This window comes from Rattus norvegicus, chromosome 12 (assembly GCF_036323735.1).
Source record: "Rattus norvegicus strain BN/NHsdMcwi chromosome 12, GRCr8, whole genome shotgun sequence".
Lineage (NCBI taxonomy): Eukaryota > Metazoa > Chordata > Mammalia > Rodentia > Muridae > Rattus > Rattus norvegicus.
In genome coordinates this window covers 47,243,485-47,261,296 of record NC_086030.1, presented here as the reverse complement: position 1 = coordinate 47,261,296, position 17,812 = coordinate 47,243,485, and the positions used below count along the sequence as shown (strand labels likewise).

General features: G+C 45.6%; 1 protein-coding gene across 2 annotated transcripts in view; it reads left to right on the top strand.

Moving 5' to 3' along the window:
• Positions 1 to 540: 540 nt before the first annotated feature.
• Sppl3 (signal peptide peptidase like 3) overlaps positions 541 to 17,812 on the top strand; it is an 84,440-nt gene continuing 67,168 nt past the window's right edge. Inside the window, exon 1 of one of the 2 annotated variants that reach the window (XM_003751200.5) lies at positions 541 to 1,036. In XM_003751200.5, the coding sequence (XP_003751248.1) occupies positions 1,014 to 1,036 (23 nt within the window). In that variant the 5' untranslated portion in view covers positions 541 to 1,013. The remainder of the gene's footprint in view (positions 1,037 to 17,812) is intronic. The other variant, XR_010056808.1, reaches the window with a different exon arrangement.

Genomic DNA, 17,812 nt, shown 5'->3' with positions numbered 1-17,812 from the left:
CCTGCACCCTTCCTTTATTCTCTACTAATTGCTCTCCATGACTTTATTAATAGCTTCATGACTCTGAAATAATCTTCGTGCTTTAGCCGTCTTGAACAACCCATACCTCTTCCCTGAGAATGTCTACGTAAGGACAAGGGCCCAGGTGAAGGCGCTGACGCCTAGCTGGCACTCAACAAGGATCCGCTGGGATCTGTTCTAGGAAGACGAGCAAGTAGCATTTGACTTGGCGCCGCGAGGGATGTTTGCCGAAACGAACCAGGGAACCGCGGAGCACGCGATCCCGAATGCAGCGTTCGGTCCGCCATGTGACAGCTGACTGGCAGTTGAGGACCCAGGCCGGCCGACTGTTGATGGAAGGTTGACAGCTGAGTGGCAGTCAACCGCCGCGCACCGGGACCCGGACGAAGGGGCCTATCACACAGCGACCGCTAACCGTAGCCTCCAGCCCGGGCTGAGCTAGAGCTCCGCGCATGGGCCGCGCGCGAGGGGCGGGTCTCCAGGGTCACGTGAGCGTGTTTTGGGCACGTGACGCGCGGCCGGGGCTCGCCCCCGCCCGCTCCCTCCTCCCTCGGCGGGTGTGCTCCGAGCGGCCTCGCCTCACCGCCTAGCGCCCCCCTCAGCCGTTGCCGCCGCCGCCGCTGCCGCCGCTGCCGCCGCCGGCCATGTCCCCAGGCCGCCGCCGCCGCCGCCCGAGCGCGGCGCTCCCGCGGCCCGGCGCGCACTGAGCGCGGGCCCGAGCCACCGTTCGCCCGCCCCGGGCCCTTGTTCTCCGCGCCGCCGCCGCCGCCGCCGCCGCCATGTTGGGTTTGGAGCCGCAGCGGAGCCGCCGCCGCCGCCGCGGCTGACGAGGCCGAGCGCGGAGCCGGGCCCGCGCCGGGGCCCAGGGAGCCGGGCCCGTCGGAGTCCGTCGGAGCCCGAGTGCCCGTCCGCCGTGCGAGCGAGCCGCCGGGCCCCCGGCCGCGCCCTCTGCCGCCGGCCGAGCGAGCCGCGGAGCCCCGAGAGGCAGCACCATGGCGGAGCAGACCTATTCGTGGTAAGTGCGGGCTTTGGGGGGGCCGGGCCGCAGGTGCTCGCAGGGCCGGGGTGCGGGCGGCGGGCGTCCTCGGAGCCCGGGGGAGGGGCGGTCATCGGAGCGGCACGGCGGAACCGACTGGCGCGGGTGCAGGCGAGCAGGGGGGGGATTTGGAGAGGGTGGGCAGAGGCGGCCCCGGGCTGAGGTGTACCCCACTCTGGCGAGAACAGGTGGTAAGAGGCACAACTTGCAAGTAGTGAGGGAGGAGCGGCCGCCTCCACGGTGGGCAGAGGCCCTGCGCCGAGGGAGCCCTGCACGGCCGAGGGGGGAGTCGGTTCGGATGACCACATTCTGGAAAGGAAGTCGTCGGTAGCAGTGGGGCATGGGCAGTCTTTGTAAGGGTTGGTACTCTGCTCTAGGGATTCGAAGAGTGCTGGCCCTGGTTCGTGTTCTGGGGGGGTCGATTACGGGTGTGTGTGTGTGTGTGTGTGTGTGTGTGTGTGTGTGTGTGTGTGTACGCGCGCGCGTGCAGGTTGAGTCCTTGTCTGTGGGACTTTTCAGAATGTTGAGGGACTGAGGCATACCATTGTAGTTTAAAGGGGGTGACGAATGCGTCCAAGTTTGGGGGAAAGAGAGGTGAGAAGGGCGGAGGTGTGGCGCGTTTGCAGTGGAGGGAGTTTGGTTTTACTCGGGACCAGTGGGGATGGTGTAATTGGGAGCAGTGGGTTGAGGCTTGAGAAAACAGGAGACGGGGTGGTTGGTTGGGTTGGTTGGTTGTAGGGATGGGGCGGGGAACCTGGTTGCTGCCGCCTGGTTGGAGATGGTTTAAAACACTTGTGGTTTGGTACAGAACCGTAGACTTTCCCGTACGGTAGGGGTGAAGGTCCACTTCATTTTGTAATTGGAAAAGTGAGTTAGTTCTTCATTTCTTAACCCTAAACCTTAAAGTACAAGGATCGCCTTTTTCGCAGCCAGTACAGATTATGCGGATACCTTTACCAAGCTCGGGGCAGACAGACTGTCTAGTGTCAGGAGCACAATGGAGCTGTAACTACCATAGGGAGACAGTAAAAGAAACGGGTTATATATGAAAACAATGGTTATGCGAAGTCAGGAGCCAACTGTGTCCTGACAGAGGGTTAGTGATTGAACATAATTTAATAATGCAAACTTCAGCGATGTATACACAGTCTAAAAAAGAAGATAACTGGGAAGTCGAGAGGAAATGACTATAAGAACAGTTGGGTTTTGGTGGCTACAGTTGTGGTTTAAAAGGACAGACGAATTTGATAGTTCTGAGCAGCAGTGAGGGGCATCTCAGTGGCAGGTGTGGAACACAGGGAATCAGTTTCTTTCCTGCAGATGGGTTAGGAAGGGAAGGTAATGTTGGTGCTGCCATGGGTGCTGGCAACAACTAGAGCTTGTCCTGCTCCTTGAGGACTCCCAGTGAATCCTCATGGCTGCCTTGCTGGTTTTTGCCTTGTTTTGTTTTGTTAGAACTGGAATGTAAAAAGAATTTGGATTGGTTGAAAAATAACAGTGATCAGGAAATGGGGAAAGTGCTGCACACAGTAGCATACACTTGCAATCCCAGTTTAGGGCGATTCCCTGTGTATGACGTGGAAGTTCTGTGGTGCTCATGGGTCCTACTTGTTAGGAGAGACCTCTTGTGAAGACTGATCATTTACATGACACTCTTGAAACACTCCCTTGGGTCTCGACTTTATTTGATTTAAAGTCAAGGAAGCGCCATCAGGATCTGATCCTCAGCCCCTCCTTTTCAGCTCCATTTCAGGAGCGGAGTCCACAGTGTCCTGAGAGAGGATGGTGCACAGGGGAGAGGACTGGGAAGCTCAGCCCCTACCCTGTTTCCTGATTCTTCCCAAGTCAGCCAGGGGACAAGAACTAAACACATAGTATTGACACATCAGTTTGTCATCAGCTTTCACTTGTCTCTAAAGTGGGGAAAACTTCCTTATTTCCAGAGGAGGACACAGGCTCAAGAGGCCAAGTAAAGTCCTGAGTATGTGGCCCATGATGCTTTGTGAGCTCTCTCACTGCTTCACCCATTCTCACAGAAACATCAGCGGGGAAGCTGAAGATCGGATATTTTGCTCATTCTTCACTTGGATTATTTAGATATATACAAAAAAATGAAACTTTAGGGGTTGGGGATTTAGTTCAGTGGTAGAGCGCTTGCCTAGGAAGCGCAAGGCCCTGGGTTCGGTCCCCAGCCCGGAGTAGGGGGGGGAGGATGATACTTTAAAAACAGAATCATGTTTGATTATTTGCATTCTGCATTTAGGAAGAATGTACTATGACCCTGTAGATTTGTCTGAGAACAGATCCCAGAAGGAATGTGTATTTAAAAATAGGCTTATGTTATAGCCTCTGACATGTCAGTTATGTATGAAACAAGCCTGCTAGGATTGGTACATACTGTGATGAGCTTACCAGTCTGTTATTTTATTCTGTTGACTTGTACATATCTAACTTTTTTGTAATAACGTTAAAAAAAATGACCCCCCCACATGTATAAGATCATGTGGTTCTGACTTCTTGTACATGTTTATTTCCCAGAAAATTCTTGTCATTCAGGGGTCTAGCCCAAGCTCCATCTCTCTGAGAAGTGCTTTCTGCCCATTCCTGAAGGTGATCTCTTTATGACACTTGTGATCCTGGCTGCATCACCCCTTCCATTTCTTGTGTAAATACTGAGCCTGCTCACTGTACTTTGAGAGAGAGACACTGTGTGACACTACCTTGTGTCCTCTTCTCGTGGAACACAGTGTCTGGCACACAGCTTCTGCCCAGGAAACCCAGTAGTGACTGTGATGGAGGGGCTACTGCAGGATTCCTGTCCACTAGGTTTCCTGACATCCCATAGTATTCACAGCATGGGCTGTCACACTGCTTATTCTTCTGAGATGGGACCTCACTGTGTCGTCAGTGCTGACCTGGAATGCAGGATTTCAGGTTGACCTTGGGCTGACTATTGTTTACCTGCTTATCTTCTGGATGCTTGGCGACAAGCCAGCAACACTGCCCCTCTTGGAGTTTGTAAGGACACCGGGATCTTTTTCCATTTGTTTTGTTCAGCCTTTGGTTTTTTGTTTGTTGTTTTCTCTTTCTTTTCTTTTTGTTTCTTTTCTTTCTTTTTTCTTTTCTTTGACTCAGGCTCTTTTTTTTTTTTTTTTTTTAAGATTTATTTATTTTGGGTTGGGAATTTAACTCAGTGGTAGAGCGCTTGCCTAGCAAGCGCAAGGTCCTGGGTTTGGTCCCCAGCTCCGAAAAAAAAAAAGAAAAAAGAAAAAAAAAGATTTATTTATTTTATTTATATGTTATTACACTGTAGTTCTCTTCAGAAGAGAGCATCCCATTACAGATGGTTGTGAGCTACCATGTGGTTGCTGGGAATTGAACTCAGGACCTCTGGAAAAGCAGACAATGCTCTTAACCGCTGAGCCATCTCTCCAGCCCTCTCCAACCCTCTCCAGCCCGACTCAGGTTCCTCTTAAGTTTAAGGCTGACCTGAGGCTGGCTTTGAACTCCTGACCTTTCTACCCCTTCCTCTTCGGGACTGGGATTATGGGCACATGCTGCCACATGGGTTCACCTGGTGCTGGGGGATCAGCCCCCAGGGTTTTACTCACTCACATTATGCAAGTAGTCCCCAACTGAGTACATCCCAGCCTCCCTAGGATCCCCATCACGAATTGACTGCAAGGTTCTGTGTCTGTCCTTTACTCACTGAGGAAGTAAAAGAATGCATGCAAACACACACTGAAGGTTGAAGGGAAACACTTGCCCAGTGTGTACTTCTGAGTAGTTGTCTCATGTGAGCACTGTGAGAAGCCTGAACTTGGCACTTGAAATCAATGCAACCTTTGTGTAGGGCTGCACTTGAACCTGCTCATGGTTGTGCGTGGCTTACTGTTTCTGTAGGGAGAAAGCCATCTTCCTGCAATGTTTAAGTGAGTCTCATTACCCAAGAACTGGCATAGTAATTATTTTGTATTTTTCTTGTGCTCATGTTATGAGGTTTGGAAAGTTAAAAACTGGGGCTCAAAAGACTGTGAGGTAGGGCGGGTGAGAGCTCAGAGGTGAGACTGACTTAGCTTCGCAAGCCTGTGTATGGAAGAAGAAAATAACTCCACAGAGCTGTCCTGTGCCATACTCAGATACACATGTTACACGTGTTCATGTTCCACATACAAACAAAATAAAAAAAAACACTGTAAGTAACTCACCCACAGATATAAACCATAAAAGGACTCGGTCAAGACTATGTGACTGTGATGTTAGCAATCTCAGTAACTCAGACAGAGGCAAGTGATCTCTAAGTTGAGGCCACCGTGGTGTACACGTAGGCCAGGGCCAGGCCAGCCAGGCCACATAGAGACCCTGACTGGAGAAAAGAGAGAAAGAAAAGCAAACTAGCTCTGAACATAGAGAGCTTAGGAGCTCAGGGAGAAGGCACAAGGAGTTTGTGTTTCTGTGAGAGATGAAAGGTTGCCAGGCTGTTGCGTTTCTATCTGAGAGCTGACAGGCAGACAGAATACCTTGCCCAAGGCTATGTTGAGTTCCCATCCTGCAGTAGGTAGGTAGTAGACCCACTCTTACTGAGCAGATGAGTGCAAATCGCTTTTGCCTGTCCTGCTGTCTAATCAGACCGGATCTAGAGCTCCGTTCCACTAAGGTGGTCATGGACACTGTGTGCAGAGAGTGAAGAATACCGGTCTCAGAGCTGGTGGACGTCAGCCCCGACTTAGGTCATCGTTACGTTCATTGTATTTCTTCTGATCAGTGTGATTTTAGCATTACCACTTTTTCAGAATGCAGTTTAAAACATAGTTAGTTGTGTGTAAGACTTTACAAGACTTATTCAAACATGTTTTGCCTATAGGATAAAGTGCTCTGATACAATCTGGGTAATAGGAGATTTAAGCTAAAATCAGCCAATGTTAGCTCCATAAATTTGTTTCTAAATCATTACTTGGTTTTATTATGAAGTTTTTGAAGGGAAAAGAAATTGGAGTCTTTTTATGTGATCATTCCCGTTGTAGATGACAGATGCCACCGCAATATGAGATGTCACACAGCTCTATTGTCACATGAGTGTCTTCAGTAAGTCACTAAGTTTGATTGTTCTTACCTGTTTCATCAAACCATCTTGTGCAAAATGAAAGAATATATGCTTTGTGGACCAGGCTGATCTGTAACTCACAGGTTTACCTACCTCTGCCTCCAGAGTGTGGGTTAGAAGCCTGCATCACTAGGCCGGGGTGGAAGAGTATTTTCAGAGTAACTGCCCAAGTCACCGTAGATGGGCATCGGCCTCTAGCACTTCCATAGCTTCCTCCCCGTGCAGTAGTGTGCTGGGTGCGGTCTGACCTTAGAGAGCACTGTAGCTGTTTCTAGAGGTTCCTTTTGTTTGCTGGTTGGTTGGTTATGTTGTTTCTGGACAGGGTTTCTCTTTGTGGCCTTAGCTATCCTTGTTCTATGAACCATGCTAGCCTTGAACTCAGATTTGTCTGCCTCTCCCCAGTGCTAGGGTTTTTCAAGGTGTGTGCCTGCCCCACTACCTGGCTATGTTTTTAGAGTTTAATGGTTCTTTCGTGAAAGTTAAAATGTTAGTTTTATGTGATTCTATAAACTGAGACTCTAACGCTGAGTTTCTATATTATATTACACTTTCTAATCTTAAGGAGTTGGAGGAAGACTTAGACTTTTAACCTGTTAGGTGTGTCCCATGGGATTCCAAGTAGCCAGGGTCGGGGTTGGGGATTTAGCTCAGTGGTAGAGTGCTTGCCTAGCAAACGCAAGGCCCTGGGTTCGGTCCCCAGCTCCGAAAAAAAGAAAAAGAAAAAAAAAGTAGCCAGGGTCAGTTTTATAGGAAGATCTAGATGTTGCTCCTGTGACCTTTGGGAAGAACTGTCACCTTTCATGTTTTAACAGTTCCTCCCTGTCACTAGGCTGTATCTTAAGTAAGAAAGTCTCACTAATGGAGCCCTACAAAAAGGTCTTTGCTTTAGCCTGCTGGAGACCGATAGGAAAGTTTTGATTTTTTTTGTTTGCTTTGCTTTTAGGATTTATTCTAATTTGCAGAAAAGTCAGAGAAAAACTATTTTTGGAATTGATATTAATGGTTGGCTTTCTCCCCAAATCTAAACTGCCATAGTGGTGTTCACTTACACTGAGCATACGTGACCACACAGGCTCCTGTCTCTCTCTCTCTCTTTTTTTTTTTTTTTTTTTTTGGTTCTTTTTTTTTTTTTTTTTTCGGAGCTGGGGACCGAACCCAGGGCCTTGCGCTTCCTAGGTAAGCGCTCTACCACTGAGCTAAATCCCCAGCCCTCTTTTTTTTTTTTTAAGATTTATTTTATTTATTATATATATAAGTACACTGTAGCTGTCTTCAGATACACCAGAAGGGGGCATCAGATCTCTTTACAGATGGTTGTGAGCCACCATGTGGTTGCTGGGAATTGAACTCATGACCTCTGGAAGAGCAGTTGGGTGCTCTTAACCGCTGAGCCATCTCTCCAGCCCGGCTCCTGTCTCTTAATACATTGAAATTTGCACTGGGAATTTCCTGGTTGGAGAAAGATGTTTTTTCACCTCTGACTGTGACCTCGATGTATCTCAGGCCTAGTGTTTAGTCAAGCACTGTACCACTGAGCAACCCTCACACCACCACCACCACCACCACCACCACCAGCACCACCAGCAGCAGTACTGTTCACATTGCTTCTGCAGGTCCTCTGCAGGCTTCAGAGACTCTGTGAGATGCTTTGTAAAAATGCTTCCGGAATTGCTCAGTGCTTTCTAAAGGGCAGTTGCCTATTTTCTACTTATTAGATTCTGGTAGGTTCCAGACAGAGTTCTTTAGTATAGGAATACTTTTTCTTGTTGGCAGTCTAACCAACACGGAAACTTTTTGATGTCTGCTTTATCAGAACGCCAGTGATACTGCATTAAAAAGTAGAATAGCTTGCAATTTGCTGTACACTTAAGGTCTGGGTAGTTAGTTCACGACCAGGTTCATAGTTCACTACTGCAGCTCACTCACACAGGAAAGAAAATGATCACACTTCTCCATGCAGTAATTAGTGGGTCCTCTGAGGGGCAAGTGGACTTCCCTGGGTTTCTCTGTAATGCACAAGAAAGTTTTCCACTCTTCTAAGGCCAGGGGAAGGCTTTTCCAGTGTCTTAGCAGTTTCCTTACCCACAGGAGTCTGACGGGCACACCCACTTCCCTCCATCCTGCAGTGGGCCCACTTCACTCTTGACCTAAATAGGACATGCAGGCAGGGAGCAGAAATCGTGTCCATTGTTTCTTCATTCAGCCTGGCAGCCTGGACGCTCCCAAAGTTGTGTCTGACCTTGTTATGTCTTAATTTGTCTTCAACATTGCCTAATTTTACCTTCAAAGTTTGATTAAATCTTGCTTTTGTTTAAAAATATTTTGCTGGCATCCACAGCTCTCTGTTGATCTAAATATCTACACATTTACATTCATTTCTCAGAAATGCTTATAAAAATCTTAGAAGTCTTAGAAGTAAGAATTTATTGTAAAGAATGAACTCTCTATCTTTGCCTTGGTTAGTGGGAACATACAGATAGAAAGGCTGTTCGTGGGGCTGGGGATTTAGCTCAGTGGTAGAGCGCTTACTTAGGAAGCGCAAGGCCCTGGGTTCGGTCCCCAGCTCCGAAAAAAAGAACCAAAAAAAAAAAAAAAAAGAAAGGCTGTTCGTTACCACAAGCCCCGCTAGCCACTTAGCTGGACTCGGGGACACAGGTCATTAACTGAGTGAGGGCAAAGAGTAGAAGACCAGACGGATGCTCAGAGCACTCGAGAGGTTCCCGGTGGGCAAGGACACTGGAGGGCGAGGAGGCGGACTGTGGCTCCAGGAAGGCGAGTGGGAGGAGCAGCAGGAGCTTCAGGGGAGGGACTAACTGCCTCGGTGGAAAAAAAAAAAACAACCAAAAACCAAAACCAAGCGATTGACTTTGCCAGCGAAGTCATTAGTGTAGTAGAGCTCGGATCCCGCAGGGGTGCAGCCCTAAGGGCTGGGCAGTGAAGGTGGAGAGGCCTCTTGAGACCACTGAGGAAGACGGGGTGAGGCTGCTTGACAACCAGTGGGGTCACAAAGGGTTTGGTTTCACTTTAGAAGGACTGTGTGTTTGAAGGCAGAAGGAGGAATTGATCTTGGAAAGAGAAAAGACTTTGTTTTTGTTTTTCTGTAGTGTAAACTTAGACTTTATGTTTCTGTAAATTATTGTAGCCATTATCCAAGAGTTGTGCTGAAAAGTTAATGGGGACGGTTTTAGTTAGGTTGCTGCTGGATTGGTTGTATTGTATTTAGGTAGTAATCTGTTTTCAATTGATAGAGTATAAAACTCAACCTTTTCACATCTGACTTTTGGACAAACATGACTTTACAATCCCATTTTCTTTGAAGTCTTTGTTGTCTAGTTACAGTGTCTTAGGTGGCCCTGTCCCATCTCTAGATATGTAGGTAGGGATGTAGACTTGTCCTTTTGGGGTCCATCTGAAATGTTGTCATCTTTAAAAGGTTCTAAAACCTCACTTTATTTTACTTACTGGCAGGTGTGCGTGGCCAGTGTGGCAGGGCTATCTATGATAGGCTTTGCATGGGAGTCAGAGAACACCTCTGGGGAGCTGGTTCTTGCAGTTCACTTCGGCATTTACATGGATCAGAAGTCAGGCAGTATTTTACCTGATGAGCCACCATGCTGACCCAAATGTTGTTCTCTTGCTCCAAGGCCTTGTGGTGAAACCTATGCTGTTTGTTGTGACATTGAATGTGTTTAATGTGGTGGTTTCCCATCTCTTGACAGTAAAACTCTACAACAGAGAGTAGGGTCAGAGTTGTTTATTTTGTGGACCTGCACATAGTAGATGCTCAGAGCTTTATTCTAATTTTTTTTTTTTTATTTCTTTTTTTCGGAGCTGGGGACCGAACCCAGGGCCTTGTGCTTCCTAGGCAAGCGCTCTACCACTGAGCCAAATCCCCAACCCCCTAATTTTTAATTTTTATTTATTGTTTTGTTTTTCTTTTCTTTCTTTTTTTTTTTTTTCCGGAGCTGGGGACCGAACCCAGGGCCTTGTGCTTGCTAGGCAAGCGCTCTACCACTGAGCTAAATCCCCAACCCCTTGTTTTGTTTTTCTAAGACAGGGTTTCTCTGTATAGCCTAGCTCTCCTGGAATTCACTCTACTGAGCAGGCTGGCCTTGAACTCAGCAATCTGCCTGCTTTTGCTTCCTGAATAAAGGGATTAAAGGTGTGTCACCACCACATGGCTGGTGCTTGGGTTTTTTAAAAGTGTTTTAGAGATCTAGTTTCCTAGACATTGAATTTTAGAGTAGAATATGTCCCTCATAATCTGATGGCAGAGCACATAGAAAAGAAGAATGAATAGTTACAGGATGTTGCTTTTTGAAGCAAATGCAGAAGAAAAGTTACTCCTGCTGGCCTGACCTTCACAGGCGCCTTCTTCCTGCTTCTTCCTGCTGTCCTGGCAGCACAAAGACCAGCGCTTTACTTGGCTTCTCCAGCTGGACCTGCACTGTCCATCCACCCCCACCCTCACCTCCACCCCGTTTGGGTTCCTCTTGAGCATCTGATCCTTACATCTCCAAACCCTGTATGCTATGAGCTGGGCACACACTGACGGAGGTGCATCCACTGCCCATACACTTCTAAAATTCTTCATTTTTTGTTTTATGGGGATGAGTGTTTTGCCTATGTGCATGTAAATGTGCTACATGAGTTTCTGGTGCGTGTAGAGACCAGAAGAGGTTGCTGGATCTCCTGGATGCAAAAGCGGCAGTTAAACTATTATTTAGCTCTGGCTGCTCTGGAACGCTATGTGAACCACATAGCAATCCAAGACATCCAGAGGTACATAGTGGGACCCTGTCACAAAAATAAAGTTGTTTTCTGTACTTATATATTTTGTGGTGTGGTGTGTGTGTGTGTGTACACAGAAACATGCCACAGTCCATGTGTGGAGGTTAAAGGATAACTGTAGAGTGGGCTTTCTCTCTAGCGTGGGTTCCAAGGATTGAATCCGGGTCACTACCTGCTGAGCCACCTCAAAGAGTGTGAGGTTTTCTCCTTTAACGCACTCTTCTTCATGTTTAATCATCACTGATCAGAAGGCAGCTTAAAGCAGTACCTTGTCCTGTGTACTTAAACCTTACTGTGCTTCACAGAGCCTCAGGCTTAGGTCAGAATTAAGGCCTGCTGGCTTCTCTGTCTCTTCACAGTTGCTCTACGTAAAGGTTTGCCCTCTCTCTGCCCGTTTCCTGCACTTGCCTCTTGCAAAAACTGCTTTGTTTTTGTTGTTGGTGGTGTCCCAGTAAAGTTCTTTTGGTTTTGAGATGGGATTTCAGCCCAACTTATAACTTGGCTATCTTTAGCCCAGGCTAGCCTTGGACTCTGGTTAGTCTTACTACTATTAGTCTCTTCCTCTCTCCCACCCCCCATGGCATCCTCCTGTCTCAGCCTTCTGTGTGCTGAGGTCACAGACCTGCACTACAACACCTTGTTCTTGTATTCTCTTTCCGAGGACACAAAATTAAAATCTAAATGGTGAGACAGAGTGAGTTTATAGGCTTCGCTTCTCTGACTCTGACTAGGCATGCAGCTGTTGGAGGTGGGAAAGAAGGGCGCAGGATGTCCCTCCTCCTCCTTCCTGAGTCTGCTGTTGGGTGATTACAACCCACCTGCCCATGGGATGGATGCCGACGAGCAGGTAGAGCATCCGATGGAAGACTTTACTGCATGGGCGTGCAGAAGTGTGAGCACAGGCTGTCCTGATCATGACAGTGGCCAAGGCTGTTTATTTTAGCTGTACCACAGTAACCAACGGCTAGGAGATGAAAGGTCGGCTCTGTAGGATTTGTTACTTAAATATTGAACAGAACAGAGAATAGTCGTAGGATATGGTAACTAAGCAAGTGAATGACTAGTAGCCAATTTTTATTTTACAGGTCACTTATCAGTCCTGTTGAGACCCAGTCTCTGGTTTGGGTGCTTCGTTTGTTAGGGAAGTTGAGGGGAATTGCTTTTGGAGACAGTGTCTTACTGAAGTCCAAGCTGGCCTTAAGTGTGTCATGTAGTCGAGGTGACTTGGGCTCATGACTCTTGTACTCCCCGAAACTTGGGATCACGGGTGAGCACTGTGTGATTTGGCTTTGCTGTTGGTGTTTCGTAGGGCTAACTATTGGTGGGTGGGTGGGTTGGTTTGGAGACAGGATCTTACACTGTAACTCACAATGGCTGACTTAGAATTCATGGAGATCTTCTGTCTCATCCTCGCCTTCATGCTGGGCTCTTAGTTTTTATAGAATATTCCTTGGTATTTTGCCTATTTATTTTCCAAGTTCTGTAAAGTATTTTAATGTTTTAATTCGAAGTTTGTTATATTTTTATTCATTTCAAATAGTCTTCATATTGAAATATAGTCTTCCTCTACAACTATTAAAGGTTTTCTATAGGTTCCTAAACAGTTGTATTAATTATATAATTACCTGGTGCTCTATACTTTGTTTCTTTTTTTTTTGAAGATTTATTTATTTTTTTATGTATGTGAATACAATGTAGCTGTCTTCAGACACACCAGAAGAGGGCATCGGATCTCATTACAGATGGTTGTGAGCCACCATGTGGGTGCTGGGAATTGAACTCAGGACCTCAGGAGGTGCAGTCAGTGTTCTAACTGCTGAGCCATCTCTCCAGCTGCTATATTTCTGTCTTAATGGAGATATTTGCTCATTCTTTTTTGTGGCGGCTTATGAATGACTCAATTCTTGTAGCCCAGGCTGGTCTTGAACTCAAGACCTTCTTTTGTTTACCCATTGCTGAGGTTATAGGCTTGTGCCAACATGCCCAGCCATTCATTTATTGCTTATCCGTGCCTTTATATTTAAATATTGGCTGAAGCTTGCTTGTCTGATGTGGCAGTCTTTATGCCCCCTCCCCCAGTTTTGTCTTAACCAGTACCAAGCGTTTTCTGTCACTGAGCACAGCCTTTGTTATCTTTTAACTTGAGGAGTTGGTCAGCTTATGTTTCATAGAATTAGATAATATGCTTGGATTTGATTTTCTTCTTGAAAATTTTCTGTTATTTTCCCTTTTTTTTCCTATTTTCCCTTTTTCCTTTTGCTGGGATCCTTTGAAAGAGTAACACTTGGCTTTAACTTCTGAGTGTATCTAGCCTGGAGTTAGTTTTATGACTTCATATTTGTAACATATATTTTCTCTACCCCCACCCCATCTCTCTGTGTGTTTTCAAGACAGGTCTTCTCTGTGTAATCCTGATTGTCTTGACACTCTGTCTGCAGACCAGGCTGGTCTTGAACTCAGAGATCTGCCTGCCTCTGCCACCCGTGAGTGATGGGATTAATGGTGTGAGCCACCACACACCCACTTGCAGTTTTTGTCTATCTTGGTGATTATCAGTACAGGCTGTACAGTGTTCTGTCTATGGTGCTGGAGTTACACTATCTCCACCTGTAATTTAGACTGTAACTGACCTAACGATTGGTGTATTTCACTTTATTTAAAATAAATGTTGTTTTCAAGAAGTGATTCAAGAATCATCAATAAGCCAAAGATTGTCAGTAACTCAGTCAGTCCTAAGATGGTTTGGTCTGTGTGTTGAGCATTAATTGGTATACAGCAGAGAAGTCTGCTCTCTCTCCAGGTGCCTGGTCCCTGCTGAGAGAGCTCAAAGCTAAGCACTGACACTACCTGAAGGCAGTTTTGGATGGTTTTTTATACTTAAGATGTTGTCATTTTGCAGGCCTAGACTCCTCCTGCCAGAGCTCCTGCATTTAACCTTGAACATCTACTTCTTAGCATAGTATGCTCTTTTTTTTTTTTTTTTTTTTTCAGAGCTGGGGACCAAACCCAGGGCCTTGCACTCTACCACTGAGCTAAATCCCCAACCCCTGCTCTTTTCTTTAAATAAAGATTTTTAATTTTTAAAGTACATGTGTATGTGTCTATATAGGAATGTGGAGGCCAGAATAGAGGGTCTGTATCCCTGGAGCTGGAGTTACACAGGGTTATGAGCTGCCCAACATGGGTAAACATGAGCATGCCCAACATAGAAGCAGAAGTCAGGTCCTCTAATGAGCATCATGTGCTCTTAATCACCGAGCCATCTCTCTGGTACCCACTCCTCCCCTTACTTTTTCTTTTGGTCAGCTCAACTTTCCTGCACCTTTCCTGCCTGGACACTGGGGATTTTTGTTTACTGGGTGCTGACTTGCTGTCAGATGGTGTTCTGCTGTGGGTAACTTTTGGATTAGTGTGCTGCTTTGTGAAGGCTTGTGTGGCATTCACAGAAATTACTGTGTATGAACTGGCTACTGATTTAACTCCCACTATGAAGTGACCCTTGTAGACATTCTTATAGAGATTTGGTGCGGGGTGCTATGGTGGTTTCTTTATTCTGACCACAAACTGTTTCCAGCCCCTTTGTAAATTCCCATATCAGGTACTTTCGTTAACTTGAGACTTCAGGGGCTCCTGCAGACGGCGGGCTTTCTTCCTCTTCAGTCTCCTCTCCCACAGATCCCGACGCTATCTTTTCCCACACTCATTTGTCTTAGTTCACGGAGACTTTTGGATCCCGTGGCCTCTTCTTTCCTTTAAGTCTTTCTGCTTTATTTTATTTTATTTTATTTTATTTTGTATTTATATATATTTTTTTAAATCAATATGTAAAAATACAGTTTTGTTAATATAACAAAACAGTTTTATGGTCTAGTCTAAAACCTGACACATTTTTTTCTTTTTTCTTTTTTTTTTAGTATGGAATAGAATTTATTCAGGGTATGGGGGGTGGTGTGAGGAAAGGGTAGAGGCCGGCCACCTTAAACATGTGGAGGGGGAAGTGGGGATGGGGAGAGAAGGGACAGAGAGGGTAAGAAAGTAAGAGAGCTCATTTACTTTGCTTATTTTAAAAACCATTTTATTTATTTTTTAAAGGCTTGCTTGTTTATTTTATGCATGAGTACACCATAGCTGTCTTCAGACACACCAGAAGAGGGCATAGATCCCATTACAGATGGTTGTGAGCCACCATGTGGTTGCTGGGATTTGAACTCAGAACCTCTGGAAGAGCAGTCAGTGCTCTTAACCACTGAGCCATCCCTCCAGCCCCCACATTTTTTCTTAAAATTAATATTTTTATTACCTTTTTGAAGACTTAAAAAATTTTAAACTTAATTAACTTTGCTTATATTCTGAAACAGTATGATAGTTTCAGTGTTTTGTTTTTTCATTGCCTTGTGACAGATTTTCAATGTAGGCAACATACTGGTGGTGAGTGACTTCCTGGTTCAGTAAACATAATTTCCAGATATTCTTTTATTTGAATAAAACTGCATATTTGAAACGTTTCGTGATGTGTTTGGTTGTGCTGGATCACACATTTACAGAACATGGGCATTTACATCTTTGTTTCTGTAGTCACAGCCTCTTCTGTGCTCATCTACAGAGCAGTACTGTGTAATACCAGACACGCTTTTTCAGTAAATGTGCAGCAGGTGCCAGGGCTTGTGCACTCTGACCTAGTGACCTGGATCCACCTGCAGTAATTATCCTTTGAAGGAAAGTACTAAAATCTGGGTGCATAGTTGGTTGTCATCCTAGCAGGGGTTGTTTGAGGCCATGTGGAACCCAGCGTCCTACAGTGGATGACTGCTGTTGTCTCAGTGGTGGAGCCCTCTCCTTTGGTTACCTAAGTTGGAAATTTTTTGCATACAAATTCAAAGCATTTAACATGACCCTTTGTCCCCAAATGTACATGCTTATATGTTGAAGCACACTGTACTTTAATTTAGAATTTGGCCAACAGTTTATTTAGCATTTGGAAAATCATGTCACATACATGAGTGTCACATGTATAAGTGTCACATGCACAAGTATTCCTCTGAGTATTATGGTCACAGGTGAGCTACAGTCAGGACATTATAATTGGTTTTGTTTAAATTTCTGTTTTGAGATGGCTTTTCACTTGTGATGCTGAATTTATGGCAGTCTCCTTTAGCCTTCCGTATAACCTGAAGAAAATTTTATATGAGACTTTAAATAATGTTTTTTCATAAATCAAAAGTTTGTGTTCATTGAACTACTAGAACGAAGCAATGTCACCCTGTTCCCACAGTGGTTCTGTCTGTGGCAGTTTAGCAGCCCTTCTCCCCTGAATCTGAATTTATTAGCTGCTAATAAGACATTTTTTGCATTTATTTACACATGAGTGCATTAAAATCATGACACATGGCTGCAGTGAGTCAGTAATGTGTTCAGGAATAGTGGCCACGAATCCCTGAGCTCTGTCAGCTGCCACACAGCAGCACAGCCACCAGCAGCTGCCCAGGGCCACTCAGCAGGGCTGTGAAGAAAGGTCCTGTAGGCCGTATCTTTCCTGTTTGCTTTATTTGAGGTGAGAACAAATATCAGAGGCAGTTTGATGACCATGAAGTGTGTGTCCTGTAAGGTTTAAGGAGACATTGCTGAATTCAGTTTCTAATTAAATCATTTACCTCAGATGACTGGTTCTATGAGTTGTGATGGTTTATCCATGTTTTCTTCAGAGTGCCTGTGCTTGCTCACTAAGCCCATTAAACATCTCTACACTTACATTAAAAGTACCATGTCAGCCGGGTATGGTATACACCTTTAATTCCAGCCCAAGGAAGGTTAGCAGCAAATGGACTTTTGTGCGTTCAGGCTGACCTGATCGACATAGTGAGACCCAAGACAGTCAGGACTATGTAGAGAACCCTGTCTCAACAAATAAACAAGCAAATAAATAAATACAAGTTTTTTAAAAAATTGTTACTACTGAAGCCCCTCTGCATTTTTCTGTGGCATTAAAATGATGATTTAATTTTTTGTCACTTTGCCAAGTTGCTGGACAGAGCAGGATTTTTATTGTACCTTTCATCATACTCCTGAGGAAGGGATAAACAAAAAACTCTAAACAAGAAACCCACAATTCTAGATTTTTCATGCTAAAGTATCAATAAGTTTGCTTCCTGGATAAGTCATGGCCTTCAAGGACAGAAAAGAGAAAGGTCAGAATTGGCAAACTCTTGTGTTGAAGTGTCGACCAATTCCAGGTTGCCTACGTAGTGCAGCAGTGCAAACACATTTACGGTCTGAACTCCCATGGGGATGGGTGCTGAGGTGGGTAAAGAGAGAAGGGTCAGCCTTAAAGCCTCCCCTTCCCCACTTTGAGACAAGGTCTCATGTCCCAGACTGGCCTCACATTCTGTATGTTGTTGAGTATAACCTGAGACTCCAGCTAGGATTGAGCCACTATGTTCCATTTCCGTGGTGCTGTTTCTAACCGAGACTTGATGTCTGCTAAGCAAGCACTCTACCTGTTAAGCCACATTCCGAGCCAGCCAAAGGACATTCTCTTATTGGAATTCTTCCTTCCTTCCTTCCTTCCTTCCTTCCTTCCTTCCTTCCTTCCTTAGTGTTCTTCAAGGAGAGCAGATGACATGAACAGTTATGGCTTATCATGTTCTCCTGTGCAAACAATACTCAAGTGTCCTCAGTGTATGTGCAGTATACCCCAGATTTAAGGAAATGATAAACATTTGATTTAAGTACTCCATTCAGTCCCAGAACTTAACCATTCCGATACCACTTACCAGAACTTCCCCATGACAAAGCAGCCTGCTACCAAAATTTACATTTAAGGTGATAAGACACAAGTATTTTGTTTTATAAATATGCTGGAT